This window comes from Sinocyclocheilus grahami, unplaced genomic scaffold (assembly GCF_001515645.1).
Source record: "Sinocyclocheilus grahami isolate Dianchi unplaced genomic scaffold, SAMN03320097.WGS_v1.1 scaffold336.1, whole genome shotgun sequence".
NCBI classification, from domain to species: Eukaryota; Metazoa; Chordata; class Actinopteri; order Cypriniformes; family Cyprinidae; genus Sinocyclocheilus; species Sinocyclocheilus grahami.
Genome location: NW_015505515.1, coordinates 775,292 through 798,033, shown reverse-complemented (window position 1 = coordinate 798,033; position 22,742 = coordinate 775,292). Strand labels below are relative to the sequence as shown.

Below are 22,742 nucleotides of genomic sequence, written 5' to 3'. Positions count from 1 at the left end.
AAGGAGAGGAGAAAAAGTCCAAAAAATAAAACCCCCCCCCCCCCCCAAAAAAAATTATCCTATTAATATTTTGTTTAACTTTCTTTTTTTTTAACTCAATTTGAGTGTATTGATCATTTGGTAATAAAAAATATATTTTTATTTAATAAAAAAGAGTTTGTCCATGTCCCTTGAATGGTTGTCCACCCTGTCATATTGGGAAATCTGCCCCTTTAAGAAAAGGCCATCCCCTTTAGTGACATTAGGACAACAGAATTTTTGTCTCTTAAGTGGTGGGAATTTCAACGGCTGAGGTGAATAATTTAGATTTTTGATTTAATTTTTTTCGTATGAGTTTGCTTACTTGCTTTGACAAAGCTTAACATGTCCACCCTGTCGGCATAAAATATGCTGGAAGTGATTAGAATAAAGTATTTTTAAAAAATATGTAGGTTTAAATATACCAAATTCTCTTCAACAACCAGACTAACTATTTAGCTAGTCACAGTTTGTTGTAAGCTAATATGCTAATTGAAGCTCAAAATGTCCACCCTGTTGGCCACTTAGACTCGATAGGCTGGACATACACAGGACAGGGTGGACATAGCATTTATTTGTAGTTAATATTGCTAAAAACTAAAATGAGGGGGGGGGGGTATATCAGTGTGATTGAGAATGTAATTATATTATTTATTATATCATTTTTTTCAAAGTTGAATAAAGGTTTCATTGTCATATTTTGTCATGCTTTGTGTGTTCTGCTTTATGTGTCCACCCCGTCATGTGCTGGTCCACCCTGTCATCTTGATATTTTTAAATAACATTTTTAAATAATAATTAAATCATATCTATATAATCCAGTGTGTTCAATAGCTGGGTGTGGGGGCAATAACATGCAAACAAAAAACTACATCCAAATATCACAGTTTTCCCCAAATAAGATAAAATACATGCGCAAATTGTATCAGTTTCTTTAAAAACACATGGTTTACATAAAATCTTTTATGTATTTATAATTTGAAAGCAAACAAATAACCCTGTTTAGGAAAGGGACATCATACCTTTCAGAAAATATAATTTGCATCTTAATATTGCAATGAAAACGTGTTTAACAGGAATATATGTGTCCATGACAGGGTGGACATATCGTATGGTTTATGCTTCGAATAATGGCCCATAATTATCTAAAAAATGTGTGGGAGCTCAGATAATATATTTCTATAGTACTTAAGTGTCTACTGTTTATGACATGACAAAAAGCGAATGGGAAATTAAACCAAAATGTTTGAGTATTGTGAGGGTTGAAAGGCACTCTATGGTGATATTGACCCAATAATATACACTGAAAATGAAAAATGTTAACAAATGCATTTTGGCCTATATATTTCTCTAATTATTTTGTGCATCTCAAGATCGGTATTGATTGGCGTAATTATTTATTGTGATTTTTTTAAGTTGATATTGTCATTAATATTATCAGATAGGGTTGCTCATTGGAGTCTTTTATTATATTGCTGTAATGAGACTCTCACAATAAGTCTCAGTTCACTGTAATGCACTGCCGCCATTGACTTGCTTTATGATTAATATTCCAAACAGAGGCTGTTAACAAGTGAAAAGAGATGCATATTTATTTGATAGACTTTATTGATTATGTGCACATTTTAGCATAGTAATTTGACACCATTATTAAGCTACATTGAAGATCACATCAAAGTTGCATCTGTTTGTGTAATACTACACAATGTTTAACAATATTTCTCATTTTAATAGAATTTAAGACTATAATTCTATATATTTGTGATTCAATGTTATATCTTCCTTTCGTTATACAATTGGCAGGCATGAACAGACAACAAAATTCACTGAGAATCAAACAGTCAAACCTATTTAGAAATTATGACCCATTTGAATACATTTTCTTTAAAAGGAGATCATTCTTCTGAATAGGCTATATAAAAAAGAAAGTACACAAATGTAAATATGCCAAAAAACTTAAACCAAATCATGAAGTACAAACCTCAGGCATGGGTTCCATAAGTACTGCAACATTCAAATAAATTACTGAAATTTCATTTGCCCCCAAAACTTGATTGCATCAGTGATACAGTTATTCATTAGACATTTATTAAAGCCATCATTTAACATACATATCTATCCTAACTGCTAACCACATAGAAGAGCACTGAAAGTTTGCCTGAGCCACAACAATATCACGGAGGACCATCTAGATAATCACATATGTGAACCAGTCAAGCCACTTACAATCATATCAATGGACACACTGAAGATGAGTTTTAACAACTGCATTTGTCACAAAACGGGTCAAATAAAGAACACAGACCTGTTAGGTTTAGTTTACAGTGGAGATATTGCACAACCTATACCACATCCGATTGAAGTAAAATCCTGTCTTACACAAGACCCACAGCGATCACCTTTTGAGGATCAAATCAAATACAGGACGTTTGCATCGTTTGTTGAGTTAAGATCTGTACAACACTTCTATTTGGTTTAGACAGTTTACGGTACAACATTCCATTATACATATATATACACATTAACGCACCATTTGTCACAAAAGGATCACTGTGAATACACTACAGGCTGGTGAGCGGGAAAGCAGGGGAGGTTTCGGGATTGGATCAGGACTCCTTGACTAAATATATTGCCTAAAACACACCAGTATTGGGATGTTTTATCCTCACTTGTGGAAGACACTGCCGGTTCAGCTCTAAACTCCTTGGGTATGGCGAGAAGTTTCAGGAGTAGTTGGTTTAAGGATCCACATTGTGTAACTGGGATCACACTGGGACATACTAAATGTGGTTTAGTCTAAAAGCCAACATGTGACGAGCATCTCCTCTAAAGATGATCTTTTTGTGAAGACGTTTGCTGCTGATGGCATCCTTGGCTTTGTATTTTGGCTTTGCGTTTTCATAGGGCCCGAGTGTAATGAACAAGCAGCTCTAAACACCTACATGCTCATACAGGCATGCAAAACATACCTTCTCTTGATGCAACAAACCTTCCTGAGCTTTCAACCATCTCATATGTTCTCAAGTGTTACAGTATTAGTGTGCAAACATGTTTATGTAGCAATCGAATACATTCGACGGATTCCTCTCTTTACTAGCCTTCGCAATCAGTAACTCTCTACAGTAATGGGTTGGAAGACCTAATCAATGACGCTAGGTCATTGCGTCTTTCTCTTCAGGACATCCCTGAGACATATGTGATTGCACAAAACCAATCTCTTTTTGTATGCCTATCTGGCTAAGGCATATTCAACACGTCGGAGGGTGTACCATTGTGTGTGTTTTGTCAGGAAAAGGGACGTCAGGGAAGCAGCGACAGCTTGCTCACGAAAAATAAACAACATTTTCACTACAACTACCTTATCAAGGTGCAACGACACGACAACTTGTTAGGTTTAGTTTACAGTGGAGATATTGCACAACCTAAATCACATCTGATTGAAGTTAAAATCCTGTCTTACGCAAGACCCACAACGATCACCTTTTGAGAATCAAATCAAATACAGGGCGTTTGCATCGTTTGTTGAGTTAAGATCTGTACAACACTTCTATTTGGTTTAGACAGTTTACGGTACAACATTCCATTATACATATATATACACATTAACGCACCATTTGTCACAAAAGGATCACTGTGAATACACTACAGGCTGGTGAGCGGGAAAGCAGGGGAGGTTTCGGGATTGGATCAGGACTCCTTGACTAAATATATTGCCTAAAACACACCAGTATTGGGATGTTTTATCCTCACTTGTGGAAGACACTGCCGGTTCAGCTCTAAACTCCTTGGGTATGGCGAGAAGTTTCAGGAGTAGTTGGTTTAAGGATCCACATTGTGTAACTGGGATCACACTGGGACATACTAAATGTGGTTTAGTCTAAAAGCCAACATGTGACGAGCATCTCCTCTAAAGATGATCTTTTTGTGAAGACGTTTGCTGCTGATGGCATCCTTGGCTTTGTATTTTGGCTTTGCGTTTTCATAGGGCCCGAGTGTAATGAACAAGCAGCTCTAAACACCTACATGCTCATACAGGCATGCAAAACATACCTTCTCTTGATGCAACAAACCTTCCTGAGCTTTCAACCATCTCATATGTTCTCAAGTGTTACAGTATTAGTGTGCAAACATGTTTATCTAAACATGATTCCTCTCTTTACTAGCCTTCGCAATCAGTAACTCTCTACAGTAATGGGTTGGAAGACCTAATCAATGACGCTAGGTCATTGCGTCTTTCTCTTCAGGACATCCCTGAGACATATGTGATTGCACAAAACCAATCTCTTTTTGTATGCCTATCTGGCTAAGGCATATTCAACACGTCGGAGGGTGTACCATTGTGTGTGTTTTGTCAGGAAAAGGGACGTCAGGGAAGCAGCGACAGCTTGCTCACGAAAAATAAACAACATTTTCACTACAACTACCTTATCAAGGTGCAACGACACGACACAAAGCAAGACCACCCACATTGTGCGACTACGTTCTCCTTAAGTGACATGCAAGTATCGCAAGTGGCTAGTGCTAACAGCCGAGGGGGTTAGTTTCGATGATGGAAGCTTGTGCAAAATTTAAACAATGTCACAATGGGTCATCATTGCAAAATCCAAAATCCTGCTCAAGCATGTAAAATACGGAACGATAAACCATTCGGTTACAGTACAATGTGACGCACGGTTAAAATCATTAGATGGTGCCCCTTATTGTAACAGAACATGCTTCAGACAATTAGCAGACATACTTCAGATATCATATATCTGAGAGAGCGTGGCGGTGGATGGTTTTACAACAAAATGTCCACCAAAACTTTAAATTTTCAAAAAGAATCTAGGATTATAAGTTAATAATAGGAGACTGGAATGAATAGGCAAGATTTAGCACGTGTGCTAAGTGTATGTTGGTCCAGTCACTGTGTAGGTAGTGTAAAAGGGTGCGTGCGAGTGTTTCTGTGTGTGGTATTTTATTTTCACACCTCCCTCCATTAGTTGGACTCGAAAAACTGGGAATGTGTCTAAAGAATTCAGTTATTTTAAAAGATTTAACTGCAGTAATGCTGTGATTTCTCACTTCATATTGCAGTCTTTATCAGTGCAGGCAGTGTTTTATTATGTCGCATTGCAAATTGACGTGCACAGATCTGATGTGCACTGCAATGTGTGATATAATTGGTCCTTTCTGTGTATAATTGAGTGTCTGTGTTTGCATGTTTTTTTAGAGACTCCATAACCTCTCTGTCTGTGTGTGTTTGTGTGTGTGTGTGTGTGTGTGTGTGTGTGTTTATTCCACGGAGAAGAGGCTTGCAAAGGATTTCCGAAGGTTGCGGATGGTCTCAGCCTTGGCTTCATCCTGACTAGGACTTTGGTGCTGGGCGGCCGGCGTTTCTGGAATGTTGAATGTATTGGTAAGAGACTGGGATTTGCTACAAAGAGAAGAAGTGGCAATAAAGGAGAGGAAGAGGCTATTAAAGTCATGCAGCAAACCCATGGAGATGGCTTTATAAAGGTATGGCAGAGAAAAATAAATAAGCTGTGAGAGAGAGAGAGAGAGAGAGAGAGAGAGAGAGAATGAAATTCATATCAAGCAATCATGACTCAAGTGCAATGTTTACATCAGCCTTTGGACTTATGAGAAATGGCATCTCTGGATGTAGAGACATGCACTTTACTCTGCGTCATTGTTTATTCTGGGCCACTATTCCTAAATAAAGAACCAAGTGCAAAGGCACATCTCTGGAACATAAATAAATGGTATGTTGTTGTTGTTGTTGTTGTTTTTGGAAGAATCAGTTTTATATTGTATTAGTCACCTTAGAACTTAATTGAGGAATAGTGGGAATAAGATGACCGCATTCATACTTAAAATCGCTTAACAGTGAAAATAGATCAAATGCACATTTCCGTTCAGAAAAATGCAATTTCCACAATCAAGAATGGTTTGGGTGTAAGACTGAAGGAAGCCATCTTTGGCATGCAAAATACCAGATCATCTAGTGTGCATTCTGTATCTCCATTGTTTTAATTATGCATCTGCCTATATGTATAAGCCACATTTATCATTATCACCATTATTGTCAAATGTCATTATTATCATCACCATTATCAAAATCTGTTTATAACTATTTAAAGTCATTAAAGTCGTCATAGTATGCTTTGCAGAATCTGTACAGGAGCTTTTGGACGTGTTTATCCATTAATTTCATGCTCATCTGATGCATAGTTGGTAGTAGCCAATACACCCATGGCCAAAATATGGAATATATACTAAAAATGTATTAGATTCTAGTTTGTGTGTGTGTGTGTGTGGGGGGGGGGGGGGTGCTTTAGCTAAATAAAGTTAAATGCATATGATTTCAGGCAATTTTCCATTAGGCATTATCCAGTTTTTGGAGTTTGCACAATTCCTATTTTGAAAAAGGAAGATATGTGATGGCTGTGTGAATTAGTAAGAACAACACAGGGTATAATGGCATTGTAATTGGCTGACAAGTCAAGAAATGACCAATCAGACCAGTAATTAGCCATCCAGTCTCTTATATAAAAAATAGCATTACCATGACATCACTGTGTAAAACATAGGTTTTCTGATTAATCTAAAACATTTAAATTCATAGTAAATTAACATTGTAAAATGCATTCCCCCCCCCCCCCAAAAAAAAAACTACCAAATCAGTGTAAGAAAATAGACCCACACAAATTATACCAACATTATTTGAGTATAGAATATAATCAAATTCAGAGCTTGTGAATCAAAATCAAACCGGGAGGTCTGTGTTTATAACCTATACAGCATTTACCCCATTAGGTTTACCCTAATTCACACAGTCACTGTCAATCAGCACCATCAACTTGTCATGCGATTTTAGAATTTGACAATGTAGCAGAGGAGAATGGCCACCATTTATCTGATGTAGTCATTTGCATGGGTAATGAAACATCATCAATAATTGGAAAAACAAGCCCAGATGCTAATGAATCATAAAAACCTTCACATCCAGTCAACTAAACATACAAATATGACATGACAGAGGACAAAAAACATCTTACTTAAGCTGTGGCGATCCACTCAGAGCCGGGTGATCAGGACTTGGTTTCTGTGGAGGTGTGGGTTTCTGCTGCAGGGGAGGTCGTGCACCTCCTGGACCTCCCTGGCCCTGTGCCGTAGGCCGTGGTTGCTGAGTGGTAGGAGGGCGGGGACTGCCCTGCTGTTGCGGGGCTGGTTGAGGGGCGTCCTGGCTCGGCTGTGACCCACCCTGGGTGGGCTGCCTGGTTGGCTGGCCTTGTCTTGGCTGTTGAGGCTTCTGCTGAGGCTGGCCAGCTGGTTTGGGACCCTGGCCACCAGTTTGAGGCCTCTGTGGCTGCTGTTGCGGACCACCTTGCTGGGGCCTCGGTGACTGAGGAGAGCCACCCGGGCCACGCTGGGCGGGACCCTGTGCTGTGGGGGGCCTCTGCTGACCTGCGGCCCCTTGACTGGCTTGTCGCTGTGGGGGATGATTGGGCCGGGTTTGTTGGGCAGGGGGGTTCTGGGCATTAGGACTGGTCACAGACTGGGTTTGGGCAGGGGGCTGGCCCTGGGGAGAGGGACGCTGTTGTGGTGGGGCTCCTTGACGGGCAGCAGTAGTGCTAGCAGCTGCTTGTTGTGGACCTCCTAAAAACAGAGCTTCTTTTTATTGTGTAAACAAGTTGTAATGTAAGCATATAAGCACAAACTATTAAACACAAACTATTAACCCTTTTATACAGTTATCCAGAGATCTATTGGTTTTTAGAAATATCTGTCTTAATTTACTCACGCTCATGTCATTCCAAACCTGTATGACTTCCTTTTTCTGTTTGCTGAATGTCTAAAGTCTCTATTTTGCATACAGTAATAGTAATTTGTGATTTTTACCATAAAGGCCCATTCACATCAAGATGGAAGCTTGTTACGAAAATTTGGTGCGAGAAAACATTTTAATTTGAATCAACAGCTGTTAAGATATCAGTTCAGAGCAACACAAACACTTGTGTGCCATCATGATAATTTTTTTATTTTATTACAGAGAAGTATTCGACTCTCTTTTCTATCGCACCGCTCAGAAAATTGGCCAAACAGTAAGATTTGCGCTATTGGTCATGCCTAGAGAGATGTTGCTGTAAAATGCAACCATGAATAACAGAGGAAGACTCTGGAATCGGCAGTGAAGATGGATATTGAGCAGCTGAAGTATTTTGGTGTTGGCATGTAATACAAAAATAGGATTAACTAAAGTCTGAATAAACAAATAAAATATTCACTTTGTTAGAGCACATTACTAGTCTTGTGATGAGCAATTAACCTGTGAAAGTTTGTTTTCATAATCTTTTGTCAAAATCTAAAAATTCTGGAATGCCATTCCTTCTTTGATGATGTCAGTTGAACAGGCCCTAAATCATTTTAAAAATGACTTTAAGCCACCCATAAGCTATATTTCAAGATATTGTTCAAGGCTTGTGTGATAAACAGACCAAAACTTAACATGTTATTCACTAAAAATGTTTCCCACTCAGATTAGCAGCAACCAATAATATCTGGCATCAATGTCAAACCTGTTGCAGTGTATCTTCATATGGCATATTTGAAAGCTATGGGGTGGAGAAAGATTTTGAGTAATAATGATGTTTATGTAGCTTATTCCCCCATAAAACTATTGTATGGTTTTCTGATAAGTTGTATGTACTATCTTCATGGTGCCCTTTTGTGGTACAAAATGACTATTTAGGAGTTTGGCAGTAAAAATCACTGTTTACTTTCATAGTATGTAAAATCACATCTTAAGGATTATCAGAATATCTCATTATGTGTTCAACACAAGCAAGAAAGTCATACAAAATGTGAAGGTGAGTTAATGATGAATGAATTTGCATTATTGAATTATGCCTAAAAGGTTGGCTTATTATTGCAGTGTAATCCCTTACCCTGTGGAGGAGGGCGCTGTTGTGCCTGGGGGACTCTAGACTGAGAGATGGGTTGAGGTGAAACAGCTGGGACCTAAAATACACAACAAACATAGGAGGCAGAGGATATCAGAAACCAAACCACACAGAAACAGAATGCTGGCACATACAAATTTCAGTGCAAGTTTTAGTATTTTTAGAAACACTAGTCACTTTTTTGTCACTTTCATTAAAAAAAACTTCCAAACGCCTGTAACCTCAAAAAGTGCCGAGCATCACTATAGAAACATAAATAAATGGCTGATGCCAACAAACGTGCAGTCATTAATCTTCAGGCAATCAGTTTAGCACAAATGTGGAGGGAATTAAACCAAGCGATTTGATGATGTCTTGAGTCTTTAGCTTATGCATTAAAGGCATTTCTCACTCTCTCATGCTCTCCCATCTGTGTGGCTATGAATCATTACAATCACAGCTTTGGGAATAATGGAGGATAGCAGTCTCGGCACTGCAATCAAAAAGGATCTCAGACTCATGCTGTGACTACAAGTTTTGCATATTTCTGCTGAACAAGTTGACAATAAATACTGACTGGTGGGAGGAAACTACACCATTTTATTGTATTACTCAACAGCTGTGCACTGCTTAATGTTGCATAATCAGAAATTACAGTTTTTATATGCATGCTTTTAGATCAGATATGCTATCAAGCAGTAGCAATATTTTGAGTGGCCAACGAACTGCTCATTCAAATTTGATCTTTGATTTTGCATGGAGCAAAGCTTTTTTAACATCTCACATGAGAATATACAACTTTGATTCCTTTTCACACAAATGATGATTACAGGGGCAGATTATTGATTCATAAATACATATTTTTGCACTGTTCCTTGCAGAAAAACACTTTTGCTGTAGTGCATGATTTGTTAATGAATACATCTTGGCATTTGCATCACATAACCAGCTCCATATGCATGGATTTTCTGATGTAGTAGACTTGCTCAGCAGCTCACCTGGTACAGCATTGCATTTGCTTCCCGTGACACACGAGTTATAATAAAAGAGCTCAGAGACTTGTAGAAGCAAGCTAAAATTGCATGGCTGTTTCAGCAAATGCATTATTTATATCACATTTGTTTAGTTATTTTGTTATCTGACATTTTATTTCTAAAATGCTGCATTATGTACAACAACATTGTAACAAAACGTTGTCTGATTCACGTTCGTCTGTTGCAGATAATACTGGACATGCTTTTAGAGCCACTCACATTTCACTCTGAAACAAAGCATATAAGAAGCAACGCAATATCATTTTGCAGAAATATCACCACAGACATGTTCTTGTTTTCAAGTCTAGGTTGAGAATATATGAGGATGTTTTGAAGCGAGTGTGTTAACCTGAGAACGGACTGGAGTGGGAGCTGAAGTGCGTGCCACAGTCTGGTTCATTTTACCCACAACAAGATCAGCTATTAGAGCCCGGTCCTCATCCTGCTGGTCTCCTATGAGAGGCATTGAGCAGCCCACGACCTATTAGACACACACACACAGAGTGTTTGCCCAGGGCATTAAGGATATTTCATAAAGCGATTTTAAAAACTGATTGTTTTTGCAGATGTTGTTACCTCTATGATGTAATCTCGACCGTCTTTACCATGCAATGCCTCTACAGCGCATATATCAAGACCTCCGAAAACCTCAGAGCATACGTCCACCCACATACGATACCTGCAGGGAAAATCGCAAATGATGACCTTGTGCATTCCACTAAAAGCATCCACCCACACTGTTGTCCAGAGTAAACAAGGGAATCAGGATTACTGTAGAGCAAGACTTAATATTTGGCTTAGTATCATCGACTGCTTTGATTGAAAATCCTCTAGCAAACTAAACTATGTTTTTTGTTTCAAAATAAATCAGTTTCAAGAAAAATATGTGGTACTTGTTCAGTGTAGGCTTTTCCTGAAAAACAATTCCATCATCAATAATATAGTTTTTTTTTTTTTATCTGTAAATGACTTTTGCATTACTATGATAATTAGGGCTGCACAATTTATTGAAATAAAACCAAAATTGTGATATGGCTCAATTAATTAAATGTACTGTATGTAAGTCATATTTAATAATAAAATAGTAATATTTAAAATCACAAAGGTTTTGGCCAAATTATGTAGCAAGAAGCAAACGAGGAGCTTTTTTTTCTGCATTCTAACTCAAATTGAATGTCATAAATGGCTAATTTGACATACTTTACATAGGCAGCAAATTATGTGAAACCAGAAACCTCAACATACTAATTATTTCAGTAAATACAATGCAATTTTCAGCACTGAATGAATTACTAATTAATTAACAAGTATATTATTATTATATTCAACATTTCTCTCGCTTCATCCAACATCTTGAATAAGAAAAGTGATGCTGTCTAAGAATTTGAATTAAATTAGGTATTTTACAGGAAGAGTGGCATGTCCTATAGTGCTATCTACTAAGGCAGCTCACGAGGTTTTGGAAAAGAGCTATTAGCATGTGATATGCATAATACATCACATGTTGAATTATGCAAAATATGTCCTTTTTAGATGAGCAAACATCTAATAAGGTTATCTGCTGGCATGTTATAGGAGCTGTAAATATGCCTTGTGTCGTGGAAGAAGGAACATCCGGTAAGATGTGTGTACCTGTCAGACATGGCCACCTGCTCTAACATGGCTGATCCAGTGTTGGTCTTCCAGTTGCCTGATATAGATGTCCTCCTGTCCAATAATACAACAGCAGGTATTACACAGTGTTTTACAATCAGTTCCAGTGATATTGTTAAAGGCATAGATTCCATCATGTCGTATTGACATGAAAACACTGCTATGGTTTTAGTCTCTTACATGTAGGCCTTGTAATTGTCACCGATTTTCTGGATTCGGATGTCATACTTGGCATCAATAAAAGGCTCAGATGTGGCATACGTCTTTGTCAAAGCTACAACACTAGCAATGTCTTGGAAATCATATTGATTGTCCACTTTGACCTGTACAGAGAATTTGAATTGCACTGATATAGATGTAATCACAAAAAGACCAAACAATTCATACACTAATATATATAGGCTAGTTTGGACTTTTTACTTTTTACAGGAATGTCCAAGAAAGGGTTTCAATCATACCTTTCCCATGCCAGAGTGAGCATGACCCATCTTCACTACCACAGGAAAGCCAGGTGTGGTGATCTAATGACAAAAGAGATATATTAAGATTTTTTAAAGAAAATAATATAACACTTGTAACGTTACATTTCTATTTCAAATAAATGCTGTTGTTTTGAATGTACGATTCATCAAAGAATCCTGAAAGTTTCACAGTTTTCACAAAAATATTAAGCCACACAACTGTTTTCATAATATTAAGAAATGTTTCTCAGCATATTACAATGATTTCTGAAGGGTCATGTGACACTAAAGCCTAGAGCAATGGCTGTTGAAAATTTAGCTTTCCGGAAAGCCAGGTGTGGTGATCTAATGACAAAAGAGATATATTAAGATTTTTTAAAGAAAATAATATAACACTTGTAACGTTACATTTCTATTTCAAATAAATGCTGTTGTTTTGAATGTACGATTCATCAAAGAATCCTGAAAGTTTCACAGTTTTCACAAAAATATTAAGCCACACAACTGTTTTCATAATATTAAGAAATGTTTCTCAGCATATTACAATGATTTCTGAAGGGTCATGTGACACTAAAGCCTAGAGCAATGGCTGTTGAAAATGTAGCTTTCCATCACAAGAATAAATTACATTTTAAAATATATTAAAATAGAAAACAGTTATTTTAAATTGTAATACAATTTTACTATTTTACTATTTTTACTGTATTTTTAAATCAAATAAATGAATTCCTTCAAACCAAACCCAAACGTCTGAACGGTAGCATGTGTTTGTGTGTGTGATATAAATATAGAATTCTATACATGCCATTACTCAACCATGTTTTTATTGCAAATGTTAATACGCAATATTGGCATGATATTTGTCTTATCTGAATGAATGATTTAACAGAAAATGACACCAACAACAAGTTGCTTTTCTTTGAATTGGTTATTAATAGGAGAACATGTTGCAGTCTCAGTGGTGCTTGATAGGCATCTTCTTTATGTTGCTGCAGTAATTGAAATGCGAGAGCAAAATCTTTCTGCTCAGGGACAAAATAAGCCCACAGAATTCCGCTCTGAGTCTGCTGTGCTTTATCTTAGAAAAAGGCCAGTGAGAGAGGAAAGCATTCTGACAACGAGTGTGTCTGGGATCATTTATGTGTGAAGATGCCTGCAGTGGAGGAATAGAAGGAGGTGGTGGCACTGCAGCAAGCCTCCCCTCTCCTATTAAAACCTGAACTATGTCTATAAGAACTGTGCTGTACCAAACAATTATACTAGTCTGGAGTTTTTAAAATTTCCAGTCTAGACAGGGCTATAACTATGCTAGGTTGAGTGGAGCAGTGATGAACTGGGTATTTTATGTTTTACAGTTTACTGCATCCAGGCACCACTGTCCTTGCCACAGATGGGAGCTTTGTGCGGGGTCCAGTGGAACCGTCTAGACCCCTATAGCTAAGGGTTTACTGGTGAGGAGGGACAGGGACTGATGGTTAAACACTCACCATCTCCTTGTGGTTGGGGTAATAAACCTGGTCGATCAGTGGGAACTCCTCTGGACCCAACTGCTTGTACAATCTGGACAACTGAGCGAACTGATAGATGCACGGCGACCCGCACACAGACATACATATATACACAAACATAGAGACATCTTTTATGCAGCAATAGTTACAGACATTTAATGGTAAAATTGTATGAAAGCCCTTTTGATAATGCTCTTCTGTTTTCTTCTCTTTTCTAACTGGAAACATGGAAACAGGGTTCCTACACTTTTGACCAATCATTTTTTTTCATGACTTTTTCAGTTGTTAAAAACATTTTGATTGATTGTTTAAAATCATTTTGATGTTTGACAAATGAATTATTTAGTCTGATTTGTGAAACAGCTTGACGTAATTCATTGAAAAGAATTGACGTACTGTAATCACGTGCTTTGCTGTAATAATGTAGGGAACCACTCGTTATAAATCTCCTAACTGTGATATTTTCAGAAATAAAAGTTGCGTTTTTTTCATCTGAAACGTGTTTCGATTTATATTCCAAAGCCACTCAGTGATGTCTGTGAGAAAGGTATATTCACTCGACAAGCTCGTGCATCTGCGCCGCCCCGCGCTCAATCCACTCAGCGTGCTTTGTTTATCAGCTCGCGCACATCAGCTATACAGGCATTAATACTGAATGTTTAACGTTATATTCATTGCATACATATACTTATACTTCGTACATCCTTAACTCCATTCTGCTGTCTGTTGTGGGTGTTTCTTTGTCTGAATATGGTGCTTATCACATGCTGTTTGGTATCGGGGCATTTTAACGAGTACGAGTACAAGAGCTCAGTATCGGGCCCGATACCAGTGCATCCCAACTAAAAAATTATATATTTCTCACTATACAAGATTAATATAAAGCTTTAACTTTTTTTAGACTAGAACTTGTAAATTGAATATAGAAATACAGACATTTTATAAGATTTTATGGTAACACAAATCCTTTATATACTGTATAATGCATTATAAAAAGTAGCTTTAATGCTTTAATTATGCCTTGTAATGCACCTTATGATGTATTTATAATTGCATTATCTCATGAATAATTGTAACCACAATTATAATACATCATAATACTTATCTATTCATTGTTACCCTTTTAGAAAGTATAATGCATTAAAACAAAAGACAAACAAACCTTCAAATATTATAATGCATTTTAACTTTGGTTACAATTATTTATGAAATATGTAATTATAATATGTATAATGCATACCTTCATAATGCTTTAAGGCTTTAAGTAAAGTGTTACCAATTTGATTCATTTCCTTGATTTGGAAAACACTACTTACTTTCGGAATATGAAAATGTGTATTTTTTTTTATGAATGGAAACATATTTAAAATACATTATTAAATCCAATTGGATACATTAAGAGCATCCCTAATTAGCTGATCGGTATGGATTGATGTATGCAGTGCTCACCATCCATGGTTTGTCACAGAAGTTGTAGACTGAGTGAAGGGAATTGACACTGGGCAGACCAGCATACTGAAGTCCAATCACAATGTTTCTGTGGTCACCATTCTTGGCCATACTAAAAGCATGCTGTCGCACCAGCACAAAATCTGGCTTGAAACACCTAAATTGTCACAGAAATGTTAGTAATCATTATAAGTAATTATACTGTGATTAATCAAAGCAAATCTATCTATTTATACAGTATATATACACAGAAGTATATGCAATACATATATGATCTTCAAATAAATCATCTTGATTGCTGCTCTAAATATTCCATTGTAAAGCTGCCACCAAATCTGTCTCGTCCATGACTAATTATTTTAAAGGATATTATTCATTGACACAACAGATTAATTTTCTTTTATCCCTGTCTATAATAGATTAGATCTTGCATTTCATTACTAGAGACTGCTTTGATATATTGCCCCATCCCTTTTCACAAACACAAACAAATACCACTGAAGAAATGACAGCCTCAATATTGCAATTGCAACTCAGAGTGATAATAATAATCTCTAGCCAGTTGATGTGTTTTGGTAAATCTAACATCTAATTCATTACACTGGCACATTGTTGAGTTGTACTGCTCTGTTAGTTTGGAAGAATTAAAAAAAAGTCTCACCTGTTCTACTTTGATGTCAAATTCACCATGAACCTTCTTGCCTTTGAACACCTTTGCCCTGAAGAAATAAAGATGAAAAAGAAAGAACATTTTTGCACTTGTGAGTCATAGTTAAAAAAAAACACTTAAACTGTGTCCAAACTAGATTATGCAACAGTGAAATGGTGTGAAAATAATGTATTTCAAGTATTCATCAAGCATGAATTGTTTGTGTAAGGGACGTTGAGGAGTTTTGTTTCAGTGTCTGTAACTAGATTTCATGCAGCAAACTTAAGAATAAAATTCAAATATGTATATGCTACTATTACACTTAACTTTAAATCCATTGTTTTTACACTTAGTCACTAAATAAAATAATTAGATGGATGGATGGAATGTTGCCTCCACTGAAAAGTTTATAATATGCATATGAAATTAACTTTGTTAGTGGTGTTTTGGTTTTAATATTCCAGTAAATGTGTCACAAGCCCTCATGGGAAACAGTGAGAGCAACATCACACACTTTAAAATTGTAAAGATACTTGAGGCACCATATGGGGTTCCTCGGCTCACCATACCAGAGGAAACCACTGGAGAACCTCCAGACATCCTTGCAAAAAGGACAGTCTTCTTAGGAACCCATAAGTACTCTACACTGTCAGTCCCATTATAAAGGGAAAGGCTTGCTCTTGAAATATATTTCTCAAAAAACATATAATTCCTTGAGTATACATTATACAATAGGACATCTGAGCCATCCTGAAAGCGGTTCCTATAAGTTCTCCAGAGAGTTTCACCTATGAAAACTCCAAAAGTGCCTCAATTACCTTGTCTTTTTCAAAGACTTTGTGTTAACACTATTTTTTCCCCCACGCACAGCCGGTCTACTCTTAAATCCATCAACGCAGAACCTTTTAATCTGAACTGAAAAGCTAATGTAATATACTTTGCCTCAGGGTCTTCTCCATTAACTGGCCCAGACTGAATTGTGAAATGCGCACAAACACACGCGCGGGCACACCCACAACTACACTGGCGCGCGTGCCAGAAAGGCCCATAGACTAATGAGTCACGACATTTGGATAGTGACTCTTTTTGGTCTGTATGAGCACGAGCTACACCTCAGGTGCGAGCCTGAAACGTGAAACAAACACTCGAATAATCTATTCATAAAGTCCAAGTCATACATTCAAAATACATAGGATCATATGCGTCTTACCAGTCTGTCTGCTGGTCATCGATGACTAGGAGGATCCTGGCGTTGCTCGAGCCGATTCCTCTCTCTGTGGCCTCGTTAAAGGTAGCGGCGGCGGCGGCGGTGGTCTGTTTGACGGCGTTGGAAATGGAGGAAAAGAAGCCGGCGCCGGTAGACTGGCTGGGGGGTTGACGCATCTCTTGAGAGCCCGGCGAGAGCACCGGGGCTGGGCTCTGCTGCGGCGGATCGGGCCGCTGTAAATCGCTCATGTAGCCATTGGGCAAGTTGGACATGAAATTACTGTCCGATAGTCGACGTCGCAGGTAATTCATAGTGAAGATGAAAAGGGATGCGACGGTAAATTATTTCCCTGTAGGTTCTGTACAGCAAAAAAAAAAAAAATCCAAGACGAATGGAAAACCGATCAAGTATCTGATATCTAGGATACAACCGAGCGTTTCAGTTTAAAACGAGACGCGAAAATGAGTCGATACGCAATTCTCCAGGGTGCACCTCGAAGCAAAGGTCGTGCCTCACAACATGCAAAGCTGCACTGCAACAAATGAAAGAAACCAAATCAACGCTTTAATAAAATCACGATTAAATATGCATAAATAAATGCTCGTAATTAGCGTAATTGATTGACTTACATCACTCGTTCAACAATTGGCGTTAAGATTTCATGCTCCTTGCATTGATGTTGAAGATGTTTTTAGGTCTTATTCCACGGGCGTGGAGAAAAACACTCGTAACGAAGAGGCACTTGTTAAAAGTGTGCTCTCTCGGTAAAGGTAGTAATTGTCATAAATGAAACTCGGTGAGGCAAAATCTCCGGCCAGATTCTCCGCGATCCGGTTGCGGCTTCGGAGGATGCAGGGATTGCGTCACTCGTGCCATCCAATCCTAGTAATCCGCGCAGTGTTTTCCCTCGTCATTTTTTCTGACCCATCATCAGTTTTTCCCGTTGCGCACGTTCTTTACGCACGGGACAGGTCCGGGATGTGATGTTTGGATGCGTAAAATGATGAATGGAGAGGAGAGACGAATTTGACATGTGCTTGTGTTCATTTCAAGGAAGCGAGAGACATCGATTGAACATCACTGACAGTGGGTGGTGCTGCCTAGTGATTGAAGAGCTTGTAACTAAAAGGTTGTAGGTTCAGACTCTGCAGGTGGCGATCCTTGAACTGTCACCATGGTGCCCTTGAGAAACACACCTAAACCCAGGTTGTACCTTCGGGGTAAAAAGTTCAAATCACAAAAGTGGAATTGTCAAAAGGCGTATTGAATCCTTGTGACTGCCTGGTATTCCAGAATGTTGCCAAATTCTTAAATAAATCCCTAGATTATTGTGTACTAATTACTAGTATTACATATAAAACTCTAACCAAACAAAAAAAATCAGTTGTTCAAAAACAAAATGTTTCTTCTGGTCGAAATTACTTTTGGCTTATTGTAAAGCTGCCACCAAATCTGTCTCGTCCATGACTAATTATTTTAAAGGATATTATTCATTGACACAACAGATTAATTTTCTTTTATCCCTGTCTATAATAGATTAGATCTTGCATTTCATTACTAGAGACTGCTTTGATATATTGCCCCATCCCTTTTCACAAACACAAACAAATACCACTGAAGAAATGACAGCCTCAATATTGCAATTGCAACTCAGAGTGATAATAATAATCTCTAGCCAGTTGATGTGTTTTGGTAAATCTAACATCTAATTCATTACACTGGCACATTGTTGAGTTGTACTGCTCTGTTAGTTTGGAAGAATTAAAAAAAAGTCTCACCTGTTCTACTTTGATGTCAAATTCACCATGAACCTTCTTGCCTTTGAACACCTTTGCCCTGAAGAAATAAAGATGAAAAAGAAAGAACATTTTTGCACTTGTGAGTCATAGTTAAAAAAAAACACTTAAACTGTGTCCAAACTAGATTATGCAACAGTGAAATGGTGTGAAAATAATGAATTTCAAGTATTCATCAAGCATGAATTGTTTGTGTAAGGGACGTTGAGGAGTTTTGTTTCAGTGTCTGTAACTAGATTTCATGCAGCAAACTTAAGAATAAAATTCAAATATGTATATGCTACTATTACACTTAACTTTAAATCCATTGTTTTTACACTTAGTCACTAAAAAAAAGTCTCAGATAAATGACAATTAATTATAGGAGTGTATTATATTAGAAATAATAACTTATGCAAAATCATTTAGTTCATAGTGATGTTGGAGCAGTGTTAGAAATTAATGGTTATTTAATAATTAAAGGGCACTTTTTGCACCTTGGAATTTATTTTAAGGGACACTTGGGAATAGAATATAATGTATTGAAATACATCGTTGATGAAAAGCGAGGGTGGGTTTTCAGTACTCTGGACAGTGACTGTGGAAAGACTCCTTCCTGTCTGTGTTTTCAGCACCCTGGACAGGGAATCTATACTGTATGTTCTTGATGTTGCTGTTAATAGGAGGACCGTCACTGGCTGTCACACTTTTTGCTCCAGTGAAAATGTCTCTTTGAAAGTCAATAGGGGTTATGCACACCAAACTTTTTTATTCTGTAAAACAGGTCATGTCGTTTCCAGTTCAGGTCTTTTGTATGTGCTTTGTTAAATATGATGCTTTTTTTACTCAAAGAAGATACCTAAAGATGATCATAACTGATGTCCATTGCATATGCAGATTTATATCTAAAAGTTTTATTTTTTATTTTTGTGTTCCTCACTAACATTCGGATATTGAAATTTAATAAAAGGGCAGCAAATAAATTCTGTTAACACTTTCTCTGACAAGCGGATGCAATTGGACCTGTTTTCCGGTTTGGTCAGGTGACGCCTGACATATACCCCTTTTCTGTATAGTCACATACCTTAAAGTCAGCATGAAATGAAAATTTACCCATTTATAAAATGCATATTATAGATCTTACTAAAAAAACCTATAATGTCATGCCATTGCATAAATGTCATAACATAAACTTAATCTTCTCTGGTGACATATGCTGGATTTCTCCAATCATTTAGTCCGCTTAAACCCCACCCCTTTCTTACAATTAACTGCAGGCTGGCACTCATATCTGCCTCCATTCAATCTGACAGACGGAACCTTTTTTCTTTTTTCTTTTTTACTTTTTTTATTATCTGCTACACAGGCTAAGTTATAATACATGAGAAAAGATCTGTTGCTACTTCTGTTTCAGTTACAGTTATGAACTGAACATTTAACAAAACAGCGACACTATAATATACAAAAAAAGTAACAACTTATAATGAAAGTACAAAATGTGTGAGCTGACATTTACAAAAAATATCCTTGTCCTGAGCACACAGTTCAAGCCTTCGAATCAAATTTATTGTCATATATATACATCTTATATACTTGACTCTTGTATGTCAGTGTTTTATTGTATTTAGAGCTGTTATGAAACATAATGAAATAGAATTAATAAAAAATATTTTACACCGTTTTGAACTAAGCATTTGAAATCAATATGCAAAAACATTGCGTAAATAACTGGTCATTTGACTTGAATGGTACTGAAATAAGTCTGTGTGACATGTAGCCCCCGTCTCCCCTGTGAAGTAATTTATCAGGAAATGGACTGACATTCAAATGGAGGAACATAATGTTTACAGGCTCCACCCAATGCAACACAATACATTAACAACACATTCACTGCCTTTGTGTTTAAGAGATGTATGCATTTTAATTTTCAACCATTTCATATTCATTGATTTGTCACTTGTACAGGTTCTTAAGCATAATTGCTATGGCCATTTCTGTTTGATAATGAAATTGGACCTCACATAGAGAGAAAGACCCAATCAATAAACAGAGCATTGCTCACATGCTTTACTTGAGTGGTGAATCAGTTACACCCACATTAGCACAAAATGGAGGGGTGGGCAGCAGCAGACACCTTCAGGCACACAATGCAATCTGAGATGTGACTTTAAGAGAGCTATTTTACCCCAGAGCTTTACAGTGGAACTGCAGTCTATAATTCCTATGTCTTTCCCCTCCTCTTCTGAACAAGCTCTGCAATAAGGGAAAGAAAAAAAAATTCTAATGAAAACTAAAAAGATTTAATAGAGGGGAAAGCACACTCTTGAAAAATGTACATGTTTAATACTTATTTTCTGTTTGGAAATATGATAGACTACAATTTCCTTATAATACATCAAAACATACTATACATCAGTGTAAGGTTCACACACTGAAGTATAACTTTTATTTATTTTTTATTGTTGTTTTTTCAGGCTTAATTTGACAGCAAGCAACATTGCTTTATATAAAATGTTGTTTGTATAAATAATAACTATGAATTATTATAACAAATATAATTCATATATAATATATCATTTTTTCCACATATACCACCATTCAAAATGTTGGGGTTGGTAAATTAAAAACTCCCTTATGCTTATGCTACATTTATTTAATCAAAAATACTGTAAAACAGTCACAATTTACAATTTAAAACAACTGTTTTTAAAATAACTTTTTTAATTTTAATGTTTAAGATTTTTCTTTCTTATGAATTAGCAATTACTCCAGTCTTCAGTTTTTCATAATTTAGTGCTGGGCAACAATCGCGATTAATGGCATCCAAAATAAACGTTTTTGTTGATATAATATATGTGTGTGTGCTGTGTATATTTATTATTTATATATAACTCGTTTTTTTCCTTAAATATATTCATGCATGTGTGTGTGTGTATTTATTTATATATACATAATACATATACACAGTACACGCACATATTATTATGTCCACAAAAACTTCTTTTGGATGCCATTAATCACGATTAATCGTTGCCCAGCACGAGAAAAAAAGGCATTCTTAAAAAAATGAAATAAATGCTAATATTAGTCATTTGACTACAATTCCTAAACTACATGATGGAAGTGTGAAATCATGCTACATTTTTTATAAACTGAAAAGGATGGCCATTATCAGAGCCAGGCAAATAAATGTATCCTAAAATAAATGAATAAATTGTGGCATAGTTGTGGATATCCTAGCCTATAGATTTATAATGTAGTCAAAAAAACATTGTTGAATGAAATGTAGTATCTTTGCAGCTGGTAAGAACAAACATTGCATTGTCTTCACCTAAAACGTATTTGCTTCAGTCCAGTTTTTTACTCTGCCCTGAAAACGACAACAACCTCAAGCCAAAAAACGTTAAGTGCTCTACCTGTTCTACGGGCATTTCTTCTTCTCTGCACTAAACACACTCTTTAGTATCTCCAAAGAAGCACAGATACCAAAACTGAGATATTATTGTGTATATTTCTGCATTAGACGCAGGATGAATTCACAAGGTGAGGTACCGCAGGAATTATTGTCATTCCAGATTTATACCACAAGAGGTCGCTCTTCCGCTTCCCACGTGACGCGCCTCCAAACAACCGCGAAATTGCTTGCTTTGCTGTGTGCGAAGCTCTGCACTTCATTCAGTCAACACAAATAGAGTCTCATTTTGGCCTGTCACTATATGTTCAAATATATACATAACCTCCCATAAGCAGCTCAACGATGTCTTGTTTAACCAAACTGGAAGTTTCAGCGCTTGAATGATTGTGAGAAACTTTTCTCACTGGTTTATAGAGACACATCTGCACTGTGTGTGGCATCCTGGGAAATGGGGTTATAAAATATATGACAATCCAATAATGATAGGGAGTAGGCCTAAGTACAGTAAATATTTACAGTGGTTGATTACAGTGTTAATTCGCAGGTACAGTGAGAGACAATCACAGGAGAGTCACAGAGAATGTTACAAAATAAACGGTGCATGAGTAAGAGTTTTGAGAAAGTGCTTGCACTGTTCAAACTGTTTTCT

At 36.9% G+C, this 22,742-nt stretch overlaps 1 protein-coding gene across 1 annotated transcript; it reads right to left on the bottom strand.

The window, feature by feature from the left end:
• Positions 1-4,182: 4,182 nt before the first annotated feature.
• LOC107602861 (synapsin-1-like) lies at positions 4,183-17,740 on the bottom strand. Its single transcript, XM_016295465.1, has 13 exons — positions 17,533-17,740; positions 16,907-17,435; positions 15,615-15,766; positions 15,048-15,211; positions 13,578-13,667; positions 12,088-12,150; positions 11,810-11,952; positions 11,609-11,683; positions 10,553-10,655; positions 10,326-10,457; positions 8,949-9,021; positions 7,059-7,659; positions 4,183-5,434 (listed from the first exon to the last, which is right to left on the bottom strand). Exons 2-13 carry the CDS (start codon positions 17,212-17,214, stop codon positions 5,293-5,295), a joined length of 2,046 nt encoding a protein of 681 aa, XP_016150951.1. The 5' UTR covers positions 17,215-17,435; positions 17,533-17,740; the 3' UTR covers positions 4,183-5,292.
• Between the last annotated feature and the right edge of the window lie 5,002 nt (positions 17,741-22,742).